General features: G+C 46.1%; 1 protein-coding gene across 2 annotated transcripts in view; it reads left to right on the plus strand.

Annotated features, from left to right (window-relative positions):
* The window catches only part of SAR1 (SUPPRESSOR OF AUXIN RESISTANCE1), a 171,878-nt gene that overhangs the window by 58,220 nt on the left and 92,783 nt on the right, over positions 1–20,875 (plus strand). For both annotated transcript variants that reach the window (XM_087375403.1, XM_087375404.1), the window contains exons 9-13: positions 3,592–3,715; positions 3,917–4,099; positions 4,186–4,375; positions 13,295–13,875; positions 14,228–14,390. In XM_087375403.1, coding sequence (XP_087231529.1) covers positions 3,592–3,715; positions 3,917–4,099; positions 4,186–4,375; positions 13,295–13,875; positions 14,228–14,390 — 1,241 coding nt within the window. The remainder of the gene's footprint in view (positions 1–3,591; positions 3,716–3,916; positions 4,100–4,185; positions 4,376–13,294; positions 13,876–14,227; positions 14,391–20,875) is intronic.

The raw sequence follows: 20,875 nt of genomic DNA on the forward strand, positions 1-20,875 counted from the left end.
GGCATATCATAGATAACATCGCTAATGCTTATGTTGGAATCGAATATGCCAAATATATAGAGCATGATGTTTTGCTATTGTAAGTTGATATTGCCAAAGCGTTTGATACTATTTAGTGGGATTTTATTTCATCAACTATGCAGGCCTTGGGATTTGGCCCAAAAATGTAGCAAGTTATCAATTGGCTATATCAAGATAGTAAAGCTGCCTGCATACTTTCAGGGGATATTTCTACAACCTGGACTCTTGGTTGTTCTGTTGGGCAAGGCTGTCCCCTCAGTGCTTTACTTTTTGCCATAGCCACTCATCCAATGCTTCAATATATGGACCACCTTTTGGACACTGACATGTTGCATGGATTGGAAATTCCTGGCAGACGTAGCATGATCGCCCAAGCATATGCTGATGATTCTTTCTTCACCCTGAAAAATACTCGGAGCGATCTCTCTATGATTATGCAAGCTCTTTCTACATATGGTTTGGCTGTTGGTCTCCGTGTTAATTTCCAGAAATCAAAATTATTGCCGTTGCATGCTAAAGACTAGCATAGTCTTTTGTGGCCTGGGGAAATTGTTCCAACTTCTCAACTGATTCGACATCTTGGCTATCCTCTAGGTTGGGGGCTTACTCATTCTCAACAAACTGATTGGGTTCTTACAAAGTTAAGAGAAAAACTTGAATATTGGAAGCTTGCAACTTGGCCATTACATGTTTGTTTGCGAATCACGCAATCCATTTTGATAGCATACATACAATTCTATCTGCCTTTCATCATGTTCACTAAGATAGATCTTGTTTCGTTTATGTCTGTTATCATGCAGATTTTCTGGCGTTCAACAAATGGCAAGAAAAGTCTCAGATTACTCTTTATGCATCGTCTCTGCTCTCCAAAGATGCACGGGGGTCTGAACATACTCAATATTCAAATGCATATACTTGCTCACAGGGAAAAAATGCTGTTGCAGTTCATGCAAGGGGATCAGCCTTGGGCTTTCATGATCCGCTCTCTTTTGTTGCATATTGATACTTCTGCTTTTGGGCATTGGCAGCCTACACAGTGGGATTTCCTATTTGGTTCTATTCAAGGCAAGATTTGAGGCTGTCCTTTTGTCTCTCGTTTGCTTCTTGATTGGAAGCATATTTTATCCCACCTGGAATGGAATGGCAGGGATTCTTTGTCGGGAAATTCATTGAGGGCTGATAATCTTTATTGGTCCAAAGTATTTCACCCTCCTTTGGCTATATAAGAACCTAGGCGTTCTTACTTTCTATCTTTCAAAGGCATTTCCTCTGTGGCAGATGTACTTCAGGATGATGGCGCTCTTTTATCTTTTTTTATGGCTGCTAGCAAATATGGTTTAGGAGCTCATTATCGTCCTTTATGGCATCAAATTTCAGAAATGCTTCAACCATTCTTGCCGGTACCTCGATTGAAACTTCAAAATAGGCTTGAGGATTGGACTCTACATTCTTCTTCCTCTTCAGCCTGTCCTTTGAAGCTCTCACATATCACAGTGCCTTCTGTGTATAAAGTGTTATTACTTCCGCCTTGGATTTCTGACAGAACAAATTCTGTTTGGCATATGGATCGCCCACTAAAGTGGTGGAGAAAGGGGCTGCGTCTCTTTTGGCAATACAAAGTCTCTCTTCGGCAGCAGCTTTTCCTTTGGAGAGTCCTACTTGGCATTTTTCCATCTGGGCAATTACTCGCGCATAGATATATTGCTCCGGCTGTTTGCCACAGATGTCTACATTCTGCCGAATCTGTGCTTCACATCTTTTGGCACTGTCCCCACACTTGTGATTTCCTCGCTCTCATCTGACAGCGGCTTCGAGTGAGATTTCCTACTGTTACTTTTGGCAGGTTTTTCTGGATATTTGGTTTTCATCTAGCTAGACAGGGTTTTGATTTATTTTTTGTTTGGGTGCGCTACTAGGCACTGTGGACTCTATGGATAGACAGAAATCATAGAGTCTTTGGTGATCCTACTTTTCCATCTTTTGCTTTTTTAAAACGATCTCTGTGGCAATCATTCTATGATTGCTTTCAGACTTGTTTGATTGATCATGAGGTATATCTAGCTTATACTGAGATTTTCAGTTGAGTAGTAGTTACTCCACTTTGGAAGTAACTATGAATGTAATTATTTCATAGGAATAAAATATTTCTTCTCACAAAAAAAAAAGTGTGTTTATACATACGCATATATAGGCCAGACCTAGAGGAGCAAGAGCTGCGGGTTGAAAGACTGATGATCAAGCTTCTCTGACTTGTTCTTGAGAGCTTCTTAGTGGGAGCCAATGGAGCATGTACATTGATGTCTGGGTGTTGGCCCATGGTTGATCTGTGAAGAGTGGGTGTTGGGATTATTATGGTCACCTCCCCACTTGCAACTCCCAGGGCCCAAACGGGGAGGGCATAGGGAAGGTGTACCAACGTCATCTTTGGGACAGAGAGATGCCACGTGGGCAGCAAGTAAGGCTGCCATAGGGGCAGATTTGACAGGGGTAGCAGGGCTGCCACTTGGGCAGCATGCTGGCTGCTATGTGAGTAGCATATATGACTGCAAATGTCCTGGACATGGACTAGGGTGCTGGTAGCAGTAGTAGCACAAAGAAGAATGCAAGGACTGCTGTGGGAGCCAGTGACAGGATTGGAGCAGGGCAGGAGCAGCAACACTGGTTGCGGCAGATCTGGGACAGAGGAGCAGGTTGGGGAAGTGCCTGGAGCAGGTTGGCAGGCAGGACAGGTCTGCGCTGGGATAGGACAGAGGACCAGAAGGCAGTACCACAAGTCAGGCCAACAGCTGACTGCTTCCTGGCAGTCATGCAGCAATCTGGAGCAGGGTTTGGTCGGCATTCTGGTGCAGACCTCAGATCAGGTTATTTTGGGGGCATCCAGCCCTATATAGAGGGCCGTAGCCTTTGGCTCTTTCACTCATTTGTTGTGCCTCACAACAGGCTGCATTGCAGCTCAGCGGGGAGGTCAGGAGTAATTGAGAATGTGCCTCTGATGGGGCTGCAGTTTGGAGCAGCAGGGGAGGCCACGAATCAAGTAGTTGAGGATGCAGATTACCGTCAGGGTGAAGAGCAGTACACTGCAGAGTCAGGTCTCTGGTGTCATGGGCATTTGAAGATGTCCTAGGTAGGAAGAAGCACGCTACTACATGCACCGCATGTGATTGGCTAAGTCATAATCTTAACCATATGAAGCATATGTTCTCTTCTCTTTGTACCACTGTAGGTGGAGCGAAAGAACTTTCTTTCTACCCTAGATGCTCTGACATCTTGAGTCATCTTGTCTCATTTCTACACAGATTCTCATGAATAACCTTCCACCTTGAACACCTCTCTCTCAAGCCTTTGGTGAGTTTCTGTGTAGAGATTAATCTCCTGTTGTATGTGTGTTTCTGAGACTTCCCTGGATCTGACCATACGGTGCCAATTTCAACAAGCTCTGAGAGAGAGGGTTATGCGAATTATGAAAGTTGATTTAGATTCTTATAGTGATGCCTTGTTTTGGAAAAAATCTACAAGTAGGGAGATATAATGACGTTCAACATTTTTACTAGGTCAGTGTTTTCTTAGCAGGGAGGAACCTCCAGGACATTGTCAACTTCTGGAGGCAGAATTGGAGGGTCAGCTTTTTCAACACCCTGGTGATGATTTTGAGGATTTCATTCTTTTTTTAAAGAGCAGGAGTGGCAATGCTAAGGTATTCCGGCTCATGCCAATGGGGTTTTGTTCTTCAAAGTCTTGAATGCAGGAAATTTCATTCTATCAAAAATATCTTATATTAATTCATTCTTTCTCTTATATAAAATGAATTACTGCTGACTATACAATTGACTAATGATGCTGATGAATTTTTTTGACATTTAACTTTGCTTTATTGTTTTCTCTGGAAACATGTCAGACTGAACTACGATTTCCAGTTGCAGAGATGTTCCTTTCAAGAATTCTGCAACCTGGCGTTTTTCAACATCATGTTGTAAGAAAAGTCTTAGAAAACCATAAAAGAAGAATTTCTGAGTCAGATTTTCTTACTCTCACAAGAGATGGGGTGCGCAAGGAGATTTTGGCAGCTGTGGAATCCGAAGTAATTTAATCTGAGTTTGAAGACCCATGCTTTTATTCTGTAAATTCTTCTAGCTCACAACGCTGATGTAAATTTCTTCTTTACAGAACATGGGGGAAGATTTTGAACAGCTCTACAAATGGAAGGCATTTTGTAACGATTACTTTGTTTTATGGAAAGAAAGCAATGTCCCATATAACCTGCTGCTGGATTCTTCGACAGGAAGTGTAGGCTTGATCAGGCGACAATCACTTTCTGTCATACGATCATTAAGTGATTTTGAGAAACTATATAGCGGTAAAGCCATTTTCTGGTTTTCCCACAAACTTTATTTCATGCTTTTCTTATTCTCTGGGGTAACTCCAAATCCTCAAATTAGAAGTTTACCCTACATTTGAGGGAGTGAATTTGGCTTGGGGATCTCAGTAGATAAACAGCCATGTGCATCAGTCTGTTTGCTTTCCGAAAAGCATGGAGGTCTTGATGTGGAGCTGGTTGACATTCTTCACTCGTATCGTCTAGACTGTCTTAAAGCTCACAACTCCTTAACATGTCTGGGTTTTAGAAAATTGATCAGCATTCAAGTATATATCTTTTAATGCGGTGCCGCCAGGGCCTAGCCAGGTGTTGAACTCATTCACACTCACACTATCACACACACACACACACCCGCCTCAACTACCGAGCTAGGTAGAGGAACGAGTCAGAGATTTAGTGGTGTACATTGAAGCTCAGAAAACGTTAGAGAAAAGTGGTTCTTGAGACATGAAAGATGGTACTGTTCTGGCAGTGCCTACAACCTCCACTTGTAAACTAAGTGGTCGCTCTTTGAAGGTTGGCGGTTGTAAAAAGCGATAGATTTGTGGAAGAGCAATGTAGTATATATCAGCAGTCAAGTATTGCCTGGTATAGCTGATATTACATGCAGAGTCCAGAGGGGAACTGCGTCTGTCTGAAGTTGCAAATTACGTGCTTGCGGGTGAAATTTGTTTGCAATCTTTTTGACACATTGACAGAACTTTCACTGTGACAATGTTTGAGATGTGATGGACTGTGTGAAGGCATCTAATGGGTATTGCTGCAGCTTGGTTTGTACTTTGCTATTTTTGCAAGCTATCTATGCCACCCTGTTATTCTGCAGCATATGCCAAAGAATTTGGCTGTAAAGATCGTTATGCAATAGAGGTCTTTTATTAATTGCATTGAGAATGTTCTATTAAATGTTTGGTAGGAAATTCCTTTTGGAGGCATTTGAAGCCGTGTGACGTTTATGTTACAGGATTCTGATAGCTATAATGGTCTGTAAGTTCCCAAATGAGGAGAGCATGGTTTGTGACACCTGTAGTCAGATAGGGGGGGGGGGGGGGGGATGAACGGGTTGCCACATGGGCAGCAGATTGGCTGCCATGTGGGCAGCACACTGAGATCCTTCCGATGCCGCGTGATACCCATACCCCGCCTATTTCTCTAGTCTTTTTTGTATATCTAGAAACTTTTGGTAGTGGATGCTCTGGGCTTTGGTTAGTAGTCTGTGTGTAGAAGACAATGTCTCAAGACTCCTCCTGTGTATGACTTTGAGAGGCTCCTTATTATAGTTCCGAATGGTGTAGGTTAGGGTATTGGTCCTCCGAGTCTCATAGAGCCTAAAAATCTACTGGTAAAATAAGACGATGGCGGAAGCCGTAGACACTGGCTGTGGAGGAGCCGATCGAGAGCCTCGGAGAGCCTGATCAGCAGGGGGGCCCTATGGTCCTTGTCCCCCCTCCTCCCCCTTCTCCCCCTCCCCCTCCGACCTTCCTCCTCTTCCTCTTCACTTCCCCTCCCTCTAGGGTTTCCCTCGCCCCCTCCCCCCTCCTTAGCCCCCTCTCCTGTAGTCACCCTCACCACCCGTCCCCCTCTCTCTATCCCTCGCGTCCCTACCGCTCCCTCCCCTGCTGTCCCCCTCTCCACTTTAGCAGCAGGTTCTTCCGCTTCGACACCCCTATCAGTTGGCAAGGGAACGATGACATCCCCTTGTGCCTCCTCATCGCAGCAGCAGGTCCGTTCAGGGAGGGATCTTAAGGGACGAGGCTCGTCTTCCCAGTCAGCAGCTCCTAACCTCTAGCCTGGGTGTCCCTTACCGCAAGACTTTTGGAGGTTAGGACCCTGGAACTATCTGGAGATTTCGGACTCTTATCCTCTATCATTGGAGGTAATGCTCATGGTCCTTCAGCCCTGAAAGGGGGGGTTTGATTGGTGCAGTGGGATCTCCGACACATCCCGTTTGGAGATTTTCGTTTGCCTTCACAGGGTTGGAGAAATGGTCCCCGGAGGTGCTCGATGCTATTTTGGGGAATCAGATTACACTCATGATGGATGAGTGGATGGGGCCACATGGACTAGACCTTTGGTATGCCCATGGTGGGGAGGTGAACTTTTAGTTGAGCTTCACGCGCGAGGAGCCAGTGTGTGGGTTGGCGACAGGAGTTATCAGATTGCCGCTGGAGGCAAAGGTGGAGCAGGCACACTTGTGGCCCCTCTAGAAGTGTACGGAGCTGTTCGGGGTAGAAGCCTCCTTCATGATGAAGTGGGCACGTCCTCTAAACCCCTGGCAAAATCACACAAAGCAGTGTTTCTGGGACAAGCACCCACTCATAGGAGAGGCTTGTTCTCGACCCCTCGTCCTGATGAGCTGGACCATAGTGAGTTGGAATGTACACAGGCTCCACGACCGTGTTTGTAGCCAGTCGCAGTACGTGATACTCGGCAGGAGTTGCAGAGGGCAGTGGTAGGGCGGGCAATGGACATCCTTATGATTCAAGAGCACATGTTTTCAGCTTCAGACATGAGACGACGCATCTCAGTCTCACAGACTTTGGCTCTAGAGGTCTACGATCAGGGTGAGCTCACGGGCAGTTTGGATGGGAGTTTGGACGGGAGAGTCTAAGATCGGGATCCTGAACGTGTATGCCTCAGTGTGTAGACAGCACCGCCCGGCCTTTTGGAGGAGGCTGTCAGAGTGTCTTCCGGATGTAGACTCCTGGATTGTTGGAGGTGACTTCAACAACCTGGAGTTTGGGAAGACAAGCTAGGCGGAGCCTCGTTCTCTGAGATGCCAACAGCAGAGCGTAGCACCTGGGAGCAGTTCATTTTCATGATCAGTGGCAGAGATCCGTGGAGAGAGCCAGGTTTTAATAAGACACCTGGCAGGCTTCTCTTCTCCTTTGGATAGAGGAGACACGATGGATTGCTAGAGAGATTAGACCGTTTCTATGTTGGGGACTGGGCACTACACAGAGGCAGATCTACCGGGATTCTGGCAGGTACCACGATGTTAGACCACTCTCCAGTGGTACTTCACTTGGATCAGCCTTGCTGAGGTCTCCCCCAGAAGGGGGGGTCTGCATTCTAGAGGACCTTGTGCAGGGCGAGGAGAATCGAGATGCAGCAGGTCATGGCAGGGATTTGGGAGCAGTCAGAGATGGCACCGTGTGAGGGTTGGGTTGCATGGGTGGCCGATGCGATTCAAAGGAGCAGTGAGGAGTTGCGGGCTCACGTCCTTAGGCGGCGGAGGACCCTTCAGGAGCGAGAGCGGGTGTTGAAGAGAGACCTCGCCTCCATTGAGAGGCTCAGGGAGCAGGACCCAGTGTCTTAGTGGCTTAGTGACAGATTCGAGAGCGCACGTCTCGAGCTTCAAGACACGGAGGTACGGCGGGCTGAGTTCTCCTGTCATTTCTCTTGGGCTCGATGGGTGCAGCAGGGAGACAAGATGACGAAGCAGTTCTTTCAGACCACTGGGCTCCGATCGGCAATCACATAGCTACGTCTTCGGGATCGCAGGGCATCATGCATACTGACCCGCAGGAGATTCTGGACATGACTATCGGTTTTTACAGCCAGCTCTTTCAGACGGAGAGGATGACCCTAGCTGGTCTTGCGGCCAGAGAGCTAGTTTGGGATCACGTTCCACCAGTAGTCTCGTAGGACTTATGTAGCAGAGTTGAGGAGCCTTTCACAGATGAGGAACTCTAGGAAGCCCTCAAGGCTCTCCCGACCTAGAAGTGCCTGGGTGAGGATGGCTTGACTCCGGCCTTCTTCCAGAACTTCTAGGAGATTATCTCCACCCCTTTCTGTCTAGCTTGCTAGGAGATTTTCGACACAGGCTTTCTCCCTCAGTCTTTGAGCAGGGGGTGGATTTGTTTGATCCCGAAAGGGGGAGATAGTCAGACATCCGACAGTGGAGGCCGATCACTCGCTTGATACTGCATACAGATCCTCGCCAAGGTCTTGAGTTTGCGGGTGCGGCCCCATCTTATCGACATCATCCATGACACACAGACTGGGTTTGTCCAGGAGCGTAGCGTCCTAGAAAACATCTTCACGTTTTGGGAGGCAGTGGATTGGTCCAGGGAGGAGTCACAGCCGTTGGCCGTCCTTCTCTTGGACTTTGAGAAGGCCTACGATAGGGTGGAGTGGTCTTTGTTGGAGGGCACTATGAGGAGATTGGGTGTCTCGAACAGATGGGTCAGAGGAGTTTCAGGGTTATATTGAGGGAGCTTTAGCCAGATGCTTATCGGAGGACACACAGGCGAGGCCTTTTCTCTCTCTCGCTCAGTTTGCCAGGGCTGCCCACTTGCTCCCTTCCTCTTCTTGTTTGTGGCGGAGGCTTTGGGCCACTATTTGAGATCACAGGTGGCGGGGCTCACAGGGTTGACGCTCCCCATCAGACAAGAGGAGGATCTTCTTGACTCGGAGTTTGCAGATGACACGGCCTTGTATGTTGAGGGCACCACAGCGAGTCTGGAGAGAGTTAGGGACGCCTTGGCTATTTATTGTGAGGCCTCGGGGGCACGGATCAACTAGATGAAATCCGTAGGTTTCTTCACAGGTTTTGAGGAGACACATGAGATCCGTGAGTGGGGGAGTGACTTTGGCTTTAGATGGATACCGAGGGGCCATACAGCGAGATACCTTGGATGCCTATTGACATTACAACAAAGCAGTAGATTGCCTCGGTCCTTGAGAGTGTTCGGTGCAAGCTTCTCTATTGAAGCTCGTCAAACTCTCCCTAGCAGGTCGCGGCTTAGTGGCAAACCAGGTCCTTGCCACGGCTTGGTATATCGCCTCATGCTGGTGCTTTCACAGAGGATGCATTGGGCAGCTTCGACGGTTGGTACAGAACTTCCTTTGGACAGGTTTAGACGGCACGAGGACCACTAGGGCCTGAGTAGCTTGGCAGACAATGATCATGCCGTAGGCACTAGGAGGCTTGGGTGTCATTGATCTGGAGATGCAGAGCAAGGTCATCCCGGGCAAGTTGGTGGTTCGTGGCCTCACCCCAAGTGCAGAGGCTTGGAAGCTTTTCTTTCAAAGAGGGCTTCTGAGGAACACCCCACGCATGGGGGGGCATTGGTAGCCTTCACATCGATGGATCTTCTCAGAGGCCCCCCTTACGGGGAAGGGCTCCCCCTTGATGAGGAGTCTTCACAGGGTATGGTAGAGACTGGCAGGGGGTCTCATCCGTGCTCCCCTTAGATGCAGAGAGGAGTTTGAGCGCCAGCTCCTTATGTGGCACCCAGAGATCAGAGATCAGGAGGGCCGTATGCCCAGATAGCGGACTCACATTGGTTGGGCAGAATGGGACAGTGGTCTAGCAAGGTCCTTTGGCCGTTGGAGGAGACTACCTATGGAGATAGAGGCGAGGCTTGACTCCCTCGCGCATCTGCGAGGGGCAGGGCAACGGATGGGCGAGATTGACTTAGCCATTCCGGAGTCCTAGTGGGAAGGACTTCACGTTTGGAGAGACAGTAGATGGTTGGGGCAGTTTTCCCGTACTGGTGTTCCCTTGAGGATGTTGATGCAGCGCGGCATCACGCACCCCGGCTTCTTCCGTGTAGGACCTGGAGGCCTTCTTCAGCCACTCACTGAGAGGAACCCCGAGATGGATGGGAGTCTTGATGGGATACACTGGCAGATGATCAGAGTGGTAGGACGTTTGGGGAAGGAGTGGCACATTGACCCTCCCAGTATCTTAGAGCAGGATGCCTCTAGATGGCGCCTTTGGCTGTGGGAAGGTGGACGCCTTAGGGAGGTCCAGTGAGACCCGAGAGAGTGGTTCTGGCCATCCAAGGGTAGCCTAGCTGAGCAAGTGGATGAGGTGCTCTTCTTTCCCTACACCACCCGGATTGCCAGGAGGCTTCATATGGATTCGTCGAGGTGGACCCCTTGGAGGGAGAGACATTGGGTGACCTAGAGAGTGCCTCGGGAGGTGTGCTCCAGGTTCTGGATGCGGTTGTGGTCTAGCTTGCGGCGGAGGAAGATCTCATACTTCTTCTGGCTGGCCGCCCATGGAGGCTTGCCCATTGGACCGTGGTTGGAGCAGATGCGAGTGGAGGGGCAGTGCCATTGCTTCTCTGAGGGTGTCCTAGAGACTATTTCGCATTGCTTGTGGAGCTGCCGTAGCGCAGCAAGGATTTGGATGAGAGCCCTCAGAATCATGACACAATTGCAGAGTCTTCATAGAGACTACACTTGGGGGATGGTGGCTTGGTTGACAGAGGGAAGACACACGTTTCAGATTGATGAGATCTCCCTAGCCTATCGGATACAGGGTCAGAGCATTCAGAGGATTGCACTCCATGAGGCAGTGCCTCCTGACATTCTAGCTCCTCCTCCTCCTAGGGAGGATAGTGTTTGGGAGGTGGTAGCCAGCATCACGGTTTGGAACATTTGGGTGGCCCATTGCAGTCTTGTGATGGGTGAGCACCCGGTTCCACCCTCGGCTACCATAGTTGCCATCTGGCAAGATATCATTTACACCCTACGGTCCACCTGGGAGTGTGGGACTCCAGGCTCCAAGGCGACTATCGAGAGGCGTGCTTGCTTCTGCAAGGCTTGGCCTGCAGGTGTATTCTACATCCTTACTCCGTGAGGGATTCGCTGGCTGTATAGTCCCCCCACTTGGCTGTTAGCCCGAGTTCCAGAGATCCCCTAGGCAGTGAGTTGGGTTTCTCCGGAACAGGCCGGTTCTTCTTCCAGCCTTTTTTGTTTTTTCCATACTCAGCACCTTCGGGGCTGCTGTCTTGTATGAAATCTTTCAAGCATTAATAGATGGTTCCTTTCTTTGGAAAAAAAAGAGATCATATAGAGCATGAAAAGCCCGTGAAGGTTTGAGCAAATGAAGAAAGTGATAAGAACTAGGACTGTGGTGGGAAATGCCACCCCATGCCTATGAGGTTTCATAAAGGAAAAACAGCCTCTCTACTCTTTAAGAAGAATTATTTTCTCGGCTGAAGCAGATCTAGAAGATCTTTGCATCCTCGTTCAAATAGCCATAAGAGTGTGTACATTATCCGTCGAGATATTGGGCAATGTATGAGCTGGGTGGATCTGGGTGCCCTCAATACTCACTTGGCAGCTAGGTTTCCAAATCTGCTAGGCAATGATGCTCGACAATCTCCCAACAAGTGTCCACTAATGCATGTGCCGGTTTTACTAAGAGATAGGGATGTCATGAAGTCACCGAACCGTGATAGCCGAACAGGAGTGCTTACTCTCATAGAATACGTGAGGCCTAGTAAGAGAAAGCGAGGCCATTGAACCCCAAGCAATGAAGAAAGTGGAGGGGAAAAACCCGTGCAAAAGTTTTGCTATCCCGGTCCAAATGATCTTGCTAGTCTACACTCATAGAGGCAGACTAAAATGAAATCATTTAGACTTCACAAGCAGTTGTAGCTTGAATGAAGAGATTTGGACTACTTTTTTGATTAGCCTTCTCCTTTCGTGCTAGCCTTCGTCATGGCTGAGTTTGCCCTTTACCTCCGGAGTGCCGACAGAAACTCAGTATGAAGACTTTGTATAAATGGATGCTCAAGTATGTGTGGGTGTGTGGATTTGTATGTGTGAGAGCATATTTTTATACTATGGTCTACGCCCACAGTTGGGCGCTGATGACGTCAGTGGGGATGTCATAGTAGCTAGTCCTTGCTATGCATGATGGAGTTTATGGTTTTCAATCTTATGAGTGACTATCGTGAGATTGAACCTGCACTATGTTGTGCTTTTAGAGGATGAGTTTGGGAATGTTCCTGGATTCATCTAGGTATAGGCAATGCTAAATAAACTATCAGCTGATAAACTCCGAGGACAAGAGGGATCAGATTAAAAAATCATCTACCACGGATTTATTGCAATCCAAAAGAAGAGTGTGACTTTCTATTCCTGAGGGATTTGTAGAGCTTCCTCCAAAATGATCTTTGAATCTCTAAGGTGATATGAAGCTCTCCTAATGGCGAGCTTTGCAAGGTCTCCAACTTTTGGCACTAATCATAATTTTTTTGGCATTACTCACTATTAAGTCAAAGAAAGGAAGACCCTTTGCGTGGTGGTATGCTACAATCCAGTCCCAGTCACCCAGATCCGATCAAAGAAACTTTGTGCGAACACCCGTAAAAAGCCAAAGCCTCCAAAGACCAATGTGGGATAACCTCTGAATCTGCACTGTTGGGTCTTAGAAGTCCAGAAATATAATAGGCTGAATATCAACAGCTCCCTAAGCCCCAATTTCTAGGAGCAATGTCCCTGATCTCCTCCCCCTTGGACATTTCTCCCTTGTTACTCTGACTGTTAGGATTTCTACCTATGCTCATATGCCTATTGGTGTGAGGGTGAGCATTGTTCTTCTTGGGAGCATCCATATGCTTTATGTTTTCCCAGTGTCAACCTCTTGAGGGTTCCCTTGCATGCTTGTTTTAAGTTTTGAAACACTGTAAATCTAAGACTGCAATGTGCAAATATTAGTCTCTCTTTCCGGTGGTGAGTTCCCCCAGCACCCAACCCTTCCCCCCAACCCCCTGCCCCTCCCCCCCCGCCCGCTTCATGTCTCTGTCCAACAATGAGCTGGTGTGGTAAAGTCCCCCCAAGTGGTTGCAATGTAGTCCTGTGAAAGGGTCCACCAATAGCTGAGTGCCACCATTGTAAATAGTGTAAAATCAGGTAACAAATCACCAAGAATATAGATTTTAAGTTGTTTTTTGTTTAAGTTTTTAAGTTTTTAAGTTCCTTTTTTTGGGGTGGTTCGCTTTGTTGTGTACTTTTTTTTGGGGGGGGCGGGGGGGGGGGTTGTTGCTAGCATTGTCTGCTTTCCTATAGTAGCTGAAGTGTTATTGATGAAATGTGAACTGACATGCAAAACTTTTTGCATGACATTGTTTTTCGATCAACCTTTTGTCCTTGCAGATGGAGGGACCAAACCTGTTTCGGCTACACCCAAATCTGATCTGGAAGGAAATGGCAATGAACCAGATGTCCTGGGTATACTTCTTAAGTGCACAGCAACACTCTCCAAACAGTTGGGAAGGATGCCACTTTCAGCTTTTAGCCAAGCTTTATTGGCGAGGAAACATGTTTCAGTGTCACACATCTCTGCAATTTTCTTGAATCTGTTGAATGTGGGATATGATCAATCTGTTTTTGCCGGTGGAACTTCTCACTTGGGGGTTGACACTGCTAGGAAGAAGAAGCTTGAATATCGTCGGCAACAAAGGCTATTTGAATTGCAAATACTTCTCTACTTGCAGCATCTGCAAGATTCTGCAGGGAGTTGGGGTACAGCCTTGGATATAGTTGAGAAGTATGCAAATTCACTCCAGCAAGATATGAGGGTTTCGATATCTAGCCCACCTTTTGAAGGGCTGGAATACGGAATCATGAGTAAAAGGTTGGTTTTGAAAGCAATGTCTCAGGTTTCTTGGACACATTTTGAGGCTGCTCGAGGTCTTATTCTTCTGCTCGGCTACATAGTCAGTGTCAGGGGGCAGGTTAGGATATTGAATTTCTTCCTGCACAATTTTTTATTGTACTTTTGAAAGTAAATGTTTTGGCGCAAGCATTTCCTGTGAAACAGGGCTGTTTTTTTGTTCACATAATATAACTAGGCGAGGACATTTAAGCAAACAGTGATGTTGTGGATGCTCTCTACACTTAAGTTTTCAAAAGAGTTACAACTCTTCTTTTATTTTTGGCTCTAAAATAATCCAATTCTCAATTATACAAAGTATCCCTCCTCCTTTCTCTTATTTCCCAGACTAGTATTTTCATTGAGCTGATACAATGCTTCTACTGCTCCTGTCATACATAACACATGATGCCTGTGATTGGGAATGATGCTAGGTGGGCATTAGCTCGAAAGAAGTCTCAAGGATACAACAGCAGATTCTTTTGCAAGTGCGAGAAACACTCTTGATTAGTCTCCTTGTGCATTGGCTTACTGTCACGTTTGCAGAGTTGGCACCGCCTGAGGACTTCAGTCTACACCTATCATCATTGCAAATAGGTATATTAGACCTCAAAGGCCGTCCTTATGTGGCGAATTAAAGAAGTAGTGCGAATTAGAGTTGTGTGGTTATACGTAGAATTAGAGTGACCTGTATGTTAATGGTTGACTAGGAATTGAAGTGAAATAGGTTTTCCGAGATGCACAAAGTATGTTTACATATCATCACAACCATATCTATTTAGTTGCGAGATTTGTCATTGTTGTACAATTCTAGATCTTACATATGACTTGAAAGTTTTACAATACCAAGGTTAATGCATGTGTCCTTTCACAAAATGGAGTTGGGAGAGACTAAAATGAAATCGTTTAGACTTCACAAGCAGTTGGAGCTCGAATGAAGAGATTTTGGACTACTTTTTGATTAGCCTTCTGCTTTAGTGCTAGCCTTCGTCATGCCTGAGTCTGCCCTTCACCTCCGGAGTGCCAACAGAAACTCAGTATGAAGACTTTGTATAAATGGATGCTCAAGTATGTGTGGGTGTGTGGATTTGTATGTGTGAGAGCAGATTTTTATACTATGGTCTACACCCAATGTTGGGCGCTGATGACTTTAGTGGGGATGTCATAGTAGCTAGTCCTTGCTATGCGTGATGGAGTTTATGGTTTTCAACCTTATGAGTGACTGTCACGAGATTGAAACTGCACTATGTTGTGTTTTTAGAGAATGAGTTTGGGAATGTTCCTGGATTCATCTAGGTATATGCTTTTGCAGCTCGTGTTGGCAGAACCTAACTTTTCTTTCCATGAACAAATCATACCTAGTGTAGCTTGCAGACCTAAGTGCCTTACTTTTTTTATTGTTAGGGAGACATGCTAGCTCAAGATCGGGTGTTCTTGAATTTCGATTAGAAAAGATTGTAAAACATCTTTAGTATGATATTTTTGAATGAAATTTACAATTTAGCTAGTTCAACTTAAAAGCATATTATAAAACTCTGGCTAGCCATAAACCCAAGTTAGGTTTAACGTCGTAGATGTCGTATTTCATATAGTAAAAGTTGTCCTAGAACACTTGGTGTCCTAGGGTTATGAAATTTGGCGCTATATGAAGGTGTTTGGGCTTTGTTTGGTCTTACCTTAGGGAGGATCTTGCCTAGCAGGCAAGACTTGGATGCCATTGCTTAATGGAAGTCTAGCCTCAAATCTAATCTGATTGCTATTGCCATCCTTGAGCTCATTTGATATGGAATGCATGTCCTTTTATGGAGTAACTAGCTCTGGATGGTCTAGATTTTGACAGGGTGTGGCTTGGTGTACTAAGTCTAGGGGTGGTAAGATTTCAGCCAGTGTGTTTCAGGATTTGTTTTCTCATAGTTCTATGTACAATGTGGACTAACAGCTTACACTTTTGAGTGTGGGGTCAAGGGGTATGTAATCCTTGACCTGATGGGTTTTCATTTTTTAAATTTCATGAGAAATTCCACACTCTGCTAACAAATAGTTTCAATAAGCACACAATGAATAAGTGCAAGATTGGTTCTAACTTTGTATTGAGCTTGTAATCAAAGGCCGAGTAGTTGAGCCTATTGCTTTGATCATGGCTTTATGGCACCTTCAGCTTTCTCTTGTTGTCATGATTGGTTTCTTCTTTAGCTTACAAAGCAAGAGAGAGGAAGATTTCACCAATCTCTTCTTCGATGTAAGAAATTCTTGAACCTTATATTCAATTTTAATTTTATGCAAGCATGCACTTTATAGGAGAGCTTGTAAATGATGCTTTGGGAATGTGACTTTCTCAAATGTGCAGCCAAAGAATATGTATTGATGTAGAAACCAGGTACATAGCCTGACAGTACATGTACCGACACGTACAGCATACTATTGCTGATGTAAGGCACCAAAACAGGCTCCATATGCTGTACACTCCTCCCCTCCCTCTTGCTCACCAATAAGGCCCTTATATTAGGACAGTCATGAGTGCAATAGCATAGGATAAGACGAGATATAGATGCATCATTCAGCATCCATCCATCACCATGATGGGAGGGGCTGCATGTTGAGGACAGCGTCCGGCTGTCCAGGACAGGTCCAAGCTGTCCATTGGGTTGATGATGTGGGCCGTGGCACATAGCTGCGATTTTTAATTGAGGGGGCACATTATTATGTCCATCCATGGACATAATGCGGCTAGCGTTATGGAATTTGTTAGAATTATTATCATATTCTAGGCAGTGGCCAATGTATTGTAATAAGTAGGTTCGGGGCACTTTTTCCTCATTGAGGTTTTTCCCCCCTAACCACAGTCCAATTCCTAACTATGGTTAGTGGATAGGATATGGTTTTGTCACTTAGACAAAACCCCTCACTCCTTTGGACACACTTCATTTCACTCTACTATTTATAACACTTACGTTTGCTCACTCTTGCTCATTGCTTTCATTTTGCTCACATTTGGTATCAGAGCAGGTCCTTCCTGCCTGACCTTTTGCCTCCAGCCTGCAAGCTCCATCTTCAAGTTCGGCCAGCCCGTTCGTACATTTGCCAATAATGTAGGCCCGTCCGTACCGCGCCAAGTTCGTACCGCAGCTCCCGCACCATTTATCCATACAGTTTCGTACTGCACCAGCGCCGCTGTACTGCATGCTACCAGTCCGTACAATAGTATGGCCGTCTTTACTGTTTGCCGCCACCATCCGTACCACTTTGCTCAGCCGTACATCCGTACAGCTGCACATCAGCATCGCACGTGCGGACCGTACTCCTGCTGCATCAGCGTTGTACTGCCCGTATTGCATTCCGTACAGTCGTCGTACTCGTCAGAGCTCTGTACTGTACTGTACCACACGTGTGGTTCTGTACGCCATTCCGTATACCGCCATTCCGCACTCTGTCCGTACAGCCATACAGTCCGTACTGTATGGACTGTTGCAACTGTTCAGATCAGGGTGCCTTTACAGGGTACTCTAGAAAGGTGGTTGTTAGTAGAGCTTTCATTGCAGGTGGACATCGGAAGGAGTTTTTTTGTCAGGCATTGGTGCAGAGAGCCATTGTTTGGCCTGCATTTTGGGAACAAATTTGGGGCTTTTGCATTTGTTGCAGAGAATTGCACAAATTTGGGGTTTTTAGTTCATTTGCCCTTTTCAGGTGCAATTTCTTGCAGAAATTTGGGGCTTTTGGCATTCTGATGCAATTTGGCAGTTGAAAGACCATTTTGGAGGTTTGCAAGCAGTTTTGGACTAAGTGTGAGTCAATTTGCAGACTTTTGCCACTTTTTGCAGATTCATTTTTCATATTTTTGGGCATTTGCAGGGCATTGCGGTGCATTTCAAGCCTTTGATAGACTGTGACAGTTTTTGTCACTGTGGGTAGATTTTCTTTGGTAGACTCTGGCTGTGCATTTTACATCCCAGGAAGGGATTCTACTTGTTCCGTTTGCTGTGTTTTTTGAGTTTATTTGGCAAAAATGGCTGAGAACAACCCCAATGAGGTGTTTTTTTTTTTTCAAGAAAGAGACGTCTATTAAGTAAGAGAAAAAACCTGCGAGGGCAAGCTCAAAGCGGAATACATCATGTAACCATGAGGATAAATAAACTTCCTCAAAATGAGGTGGAAAACAACCAAGGTTGAGGCTGAAAGTGCCACCTCAACCCTGTAAGAGTCTCAGAGAAGAAAGGAGAATCCTTCCATTCCCTGAAGAAAGAAGCCCTCCTAGCTGAGGCGACACGGGACTCCCCCTGCATGCTCGTCCATACGGCCATCAAAGTATGTATGGTGTATGTCCAGATATGTATGTCCAGATACTAGCCAATGTGTGCGAGGGATGAACCCGAGTTCCCTTCAATGCCTCTGTGCATCTGGCTCTCTAGATATGCCAGGCTGCTATGCTCACCAGTATCTCCCAAGAGGTATCCACAGAGGCATGTACAGCTGCAAAAGGAAGGTGTGGTACCACATCCAAAGAACATAACTCAACCTGATGATGTTGAATTGAAATGGCCCGAGAAGAGTCATGTCTCTCAGAAAAGACCCGAGGCCCAGTAAGAGAAAGCCAAGCCACTGAGCCCCATGTCATAAAGAATGGGAAGTGCACAAAGTGATTGAAAATCTTGGCTATCCTCCATTCAAATCATCCTCGCCTGTCCACAATCCCATAAGCAATGTTGAATCGTCTCCAAAGCAGAGAGGCAACGAGGGCAAGTAGGGTCGGCTCCGAATCTGGATCTCTAAAGGTTCATTGCAATCCTACCATGGATAGAAAGCCAAAAGAAAAGAGTGATTTTTCTATTCTTGTGGGATTTTCAGAGTCTCCTCCAGAAGCACCTTTGCAAATCTGCAGTGATATCAAATGCCTCCCAATGAGGTAACTCTAGAAGGTCTCCAACCTCTATTACTGAGTTGGAATCTCCTGGCATTACTGACTGTGTAGTGAAAGAAGGGGATGCTCTTCTCTCGATGCCCTGCGTCAATCCACTCCCACTCTCCAGGGTCCCACTGCAAATACCTAATGGAAACTCCCCTGTAGAGCCAAAGTCTCCAAGATCTAGTGGAGAGAAGCCGGGGGTTTGGGTCAAGAAGGTGTTTGGAGTCCTCACACAGGAGGATAAGTTGGATGGTACCAACTACTCCTTGTGGAGTTTTATGATTCGCAACATCTTGGTTGGCAGACATCTTTGGGATTATGTCAATGGAGATGAGGCAAGGCCAGATTTTGTGGCTACACCTGTCACTCCTACAGCTGGAGGTAGGGGTAGAGGTCAAAATGCAGCACAAGTAATTGGAGCAGCTACTGCTCCAGTGGCTCCCATAGCAGAGCAGAAAAGATGGGATTCTAGGGATGCACAAGCTCTATTAGTGATTTCTCTTTTGGTCAAGAGGTTCATTATTCCTCACATATTCGGTCGTGCAAGACCTCAAAGGTAGCTTGGGAGATAGTAGAGATTCCATGAATGCTCACCTCACAAAGCTTCAGGATTTGAGGGAGCAGTTGCTGAATATTGATGAAGCTATTCCGGATTCAGAAATGATTACCACCACTCTGAATTTTCTTCTTGAGCCTTATCTTGGTTTCCACACCTCCTTGAATTTGTCATTGAGGGAGGGCAGCAATCCTCTCCCTTTTCACGAGTTGGTAGGAATTCTGTTGTAGGAAGAGCAGACCAGAAGAAATATGGCAACACGGGCTGGCGAGCATGCCATGCTTTCTAAGTTTAAGCCCAAAGGAAAAGGGCAGCAAAAGCAACATGCCAAACAGCCCGCACATCAGCATAAAGCTGATTCAGGACAGCCCTCTTATAAGGCTACGGGTGATGCAGACAAGCCTAAAAAGAAGGGCATTTGTCACTACTGCAAGAAGCCAGGTCATTATATTGGTGAATGCAAGAAGCGCATATCTAAAGAAAAGAAAAGGGATTCAGGTATGGCTGTTAGATGCATCAGCTCCTTATGCACATGATGGGGGAGATGTTACAGCCAACTTTCTGGAAGAGCACTATGCCTTTTTTGTCTTGCATTTCAGATTCTTCAGTGGTGGGTAGTTTAAATACTACAGCCACTATTGATGATGATCCATATGCTTTTTTGACTTGCAGTTATGATCCTTCAAAGGATGCATGCTCTCTCAGTGTCAATGAGACACTGAATACTTGGTATTTTGATAGTGGTGCTTCCAAGCACATCACTTGTAACAATAGTCTTTTTGCATCTCTGCATCCTCCACCTACTAAAAAGAAGTTGACTTGTGCAAATAATTCTTCTTATTCAGTGTGTGGAGTGGGGGACATCATCCTCGCATCCAATGATGGCACAGATTTCAGAATTTCAGATGTTCTCTATGTGCCAGGTATAAAGAAGAGGAGGATTTCAGTTTATATTCGATGATGCTAAGTGTGCAGTCAGAGACAAAGAGAATGACTATGCTTTGATGTTGTCAGGCACTTTGTAGCGGGGCCTTTTTCAGCTTGACATATATGAGAAAAGATCCGATCTTGCACTTTCATTGAGCACTCCTACTATTGCGATGCAGAATGCGGAGTTATGGCATGCCAGGTATGGGCACATGAGCTATGGCAGCTTAATGACACTTCAGAAGCATGCTATGGTTGATGCATTGCCGCCTTTGGAGTCACCTCCTCCTCATGCATGTGAGGGTTGCATTCTTGGCAAGATGCATAGATTTCCTTTTAAGAAGCATGGTGCAGTGAGAGCTACACGTAAATTACAGCTCATACACAGTGATGCCTGCTTTTGGTGGTTATCTCTATTATGTTACATTCATACATGACTTCACCAATTACACTTGGGTCTATGGTCTTAAGGCAAAATCAAAAGTGTTTATGGATTTCAAATGCGATTAGTGAAGGATAAGGTTTTGTCACTTAGACAAAACCTATCACTCTATTCAGTTGTAACACACTCATCTAATTGCAACTATCGTTTTCAGCTCTCTCTCTCTCCTGCTCCTGCTCTCACACTTTGCTGTCTTCCTATTACCACATTTGGTATCAGAGCAGTGTTCCTTCCCGGACGTGCTCCCAGCTCCTTGC

Source organism: Dipteris shenzhenensis, chromosome 6 (assembly GCF_047967505.1).
Source record: "Dipteris shenzhenensis isolate YYH24624 ecotype China chromosome 6, Dip_SZ_1.0, whole genome shotgun sequence".
NCBI classification, from domain to species: Eukaryota; Viridiplantae; Streptophyta; class Polypodiopsida; order Gleicheniales; family Dipteridaceae; genus Dipteris; species Dipteris shenzhenensis.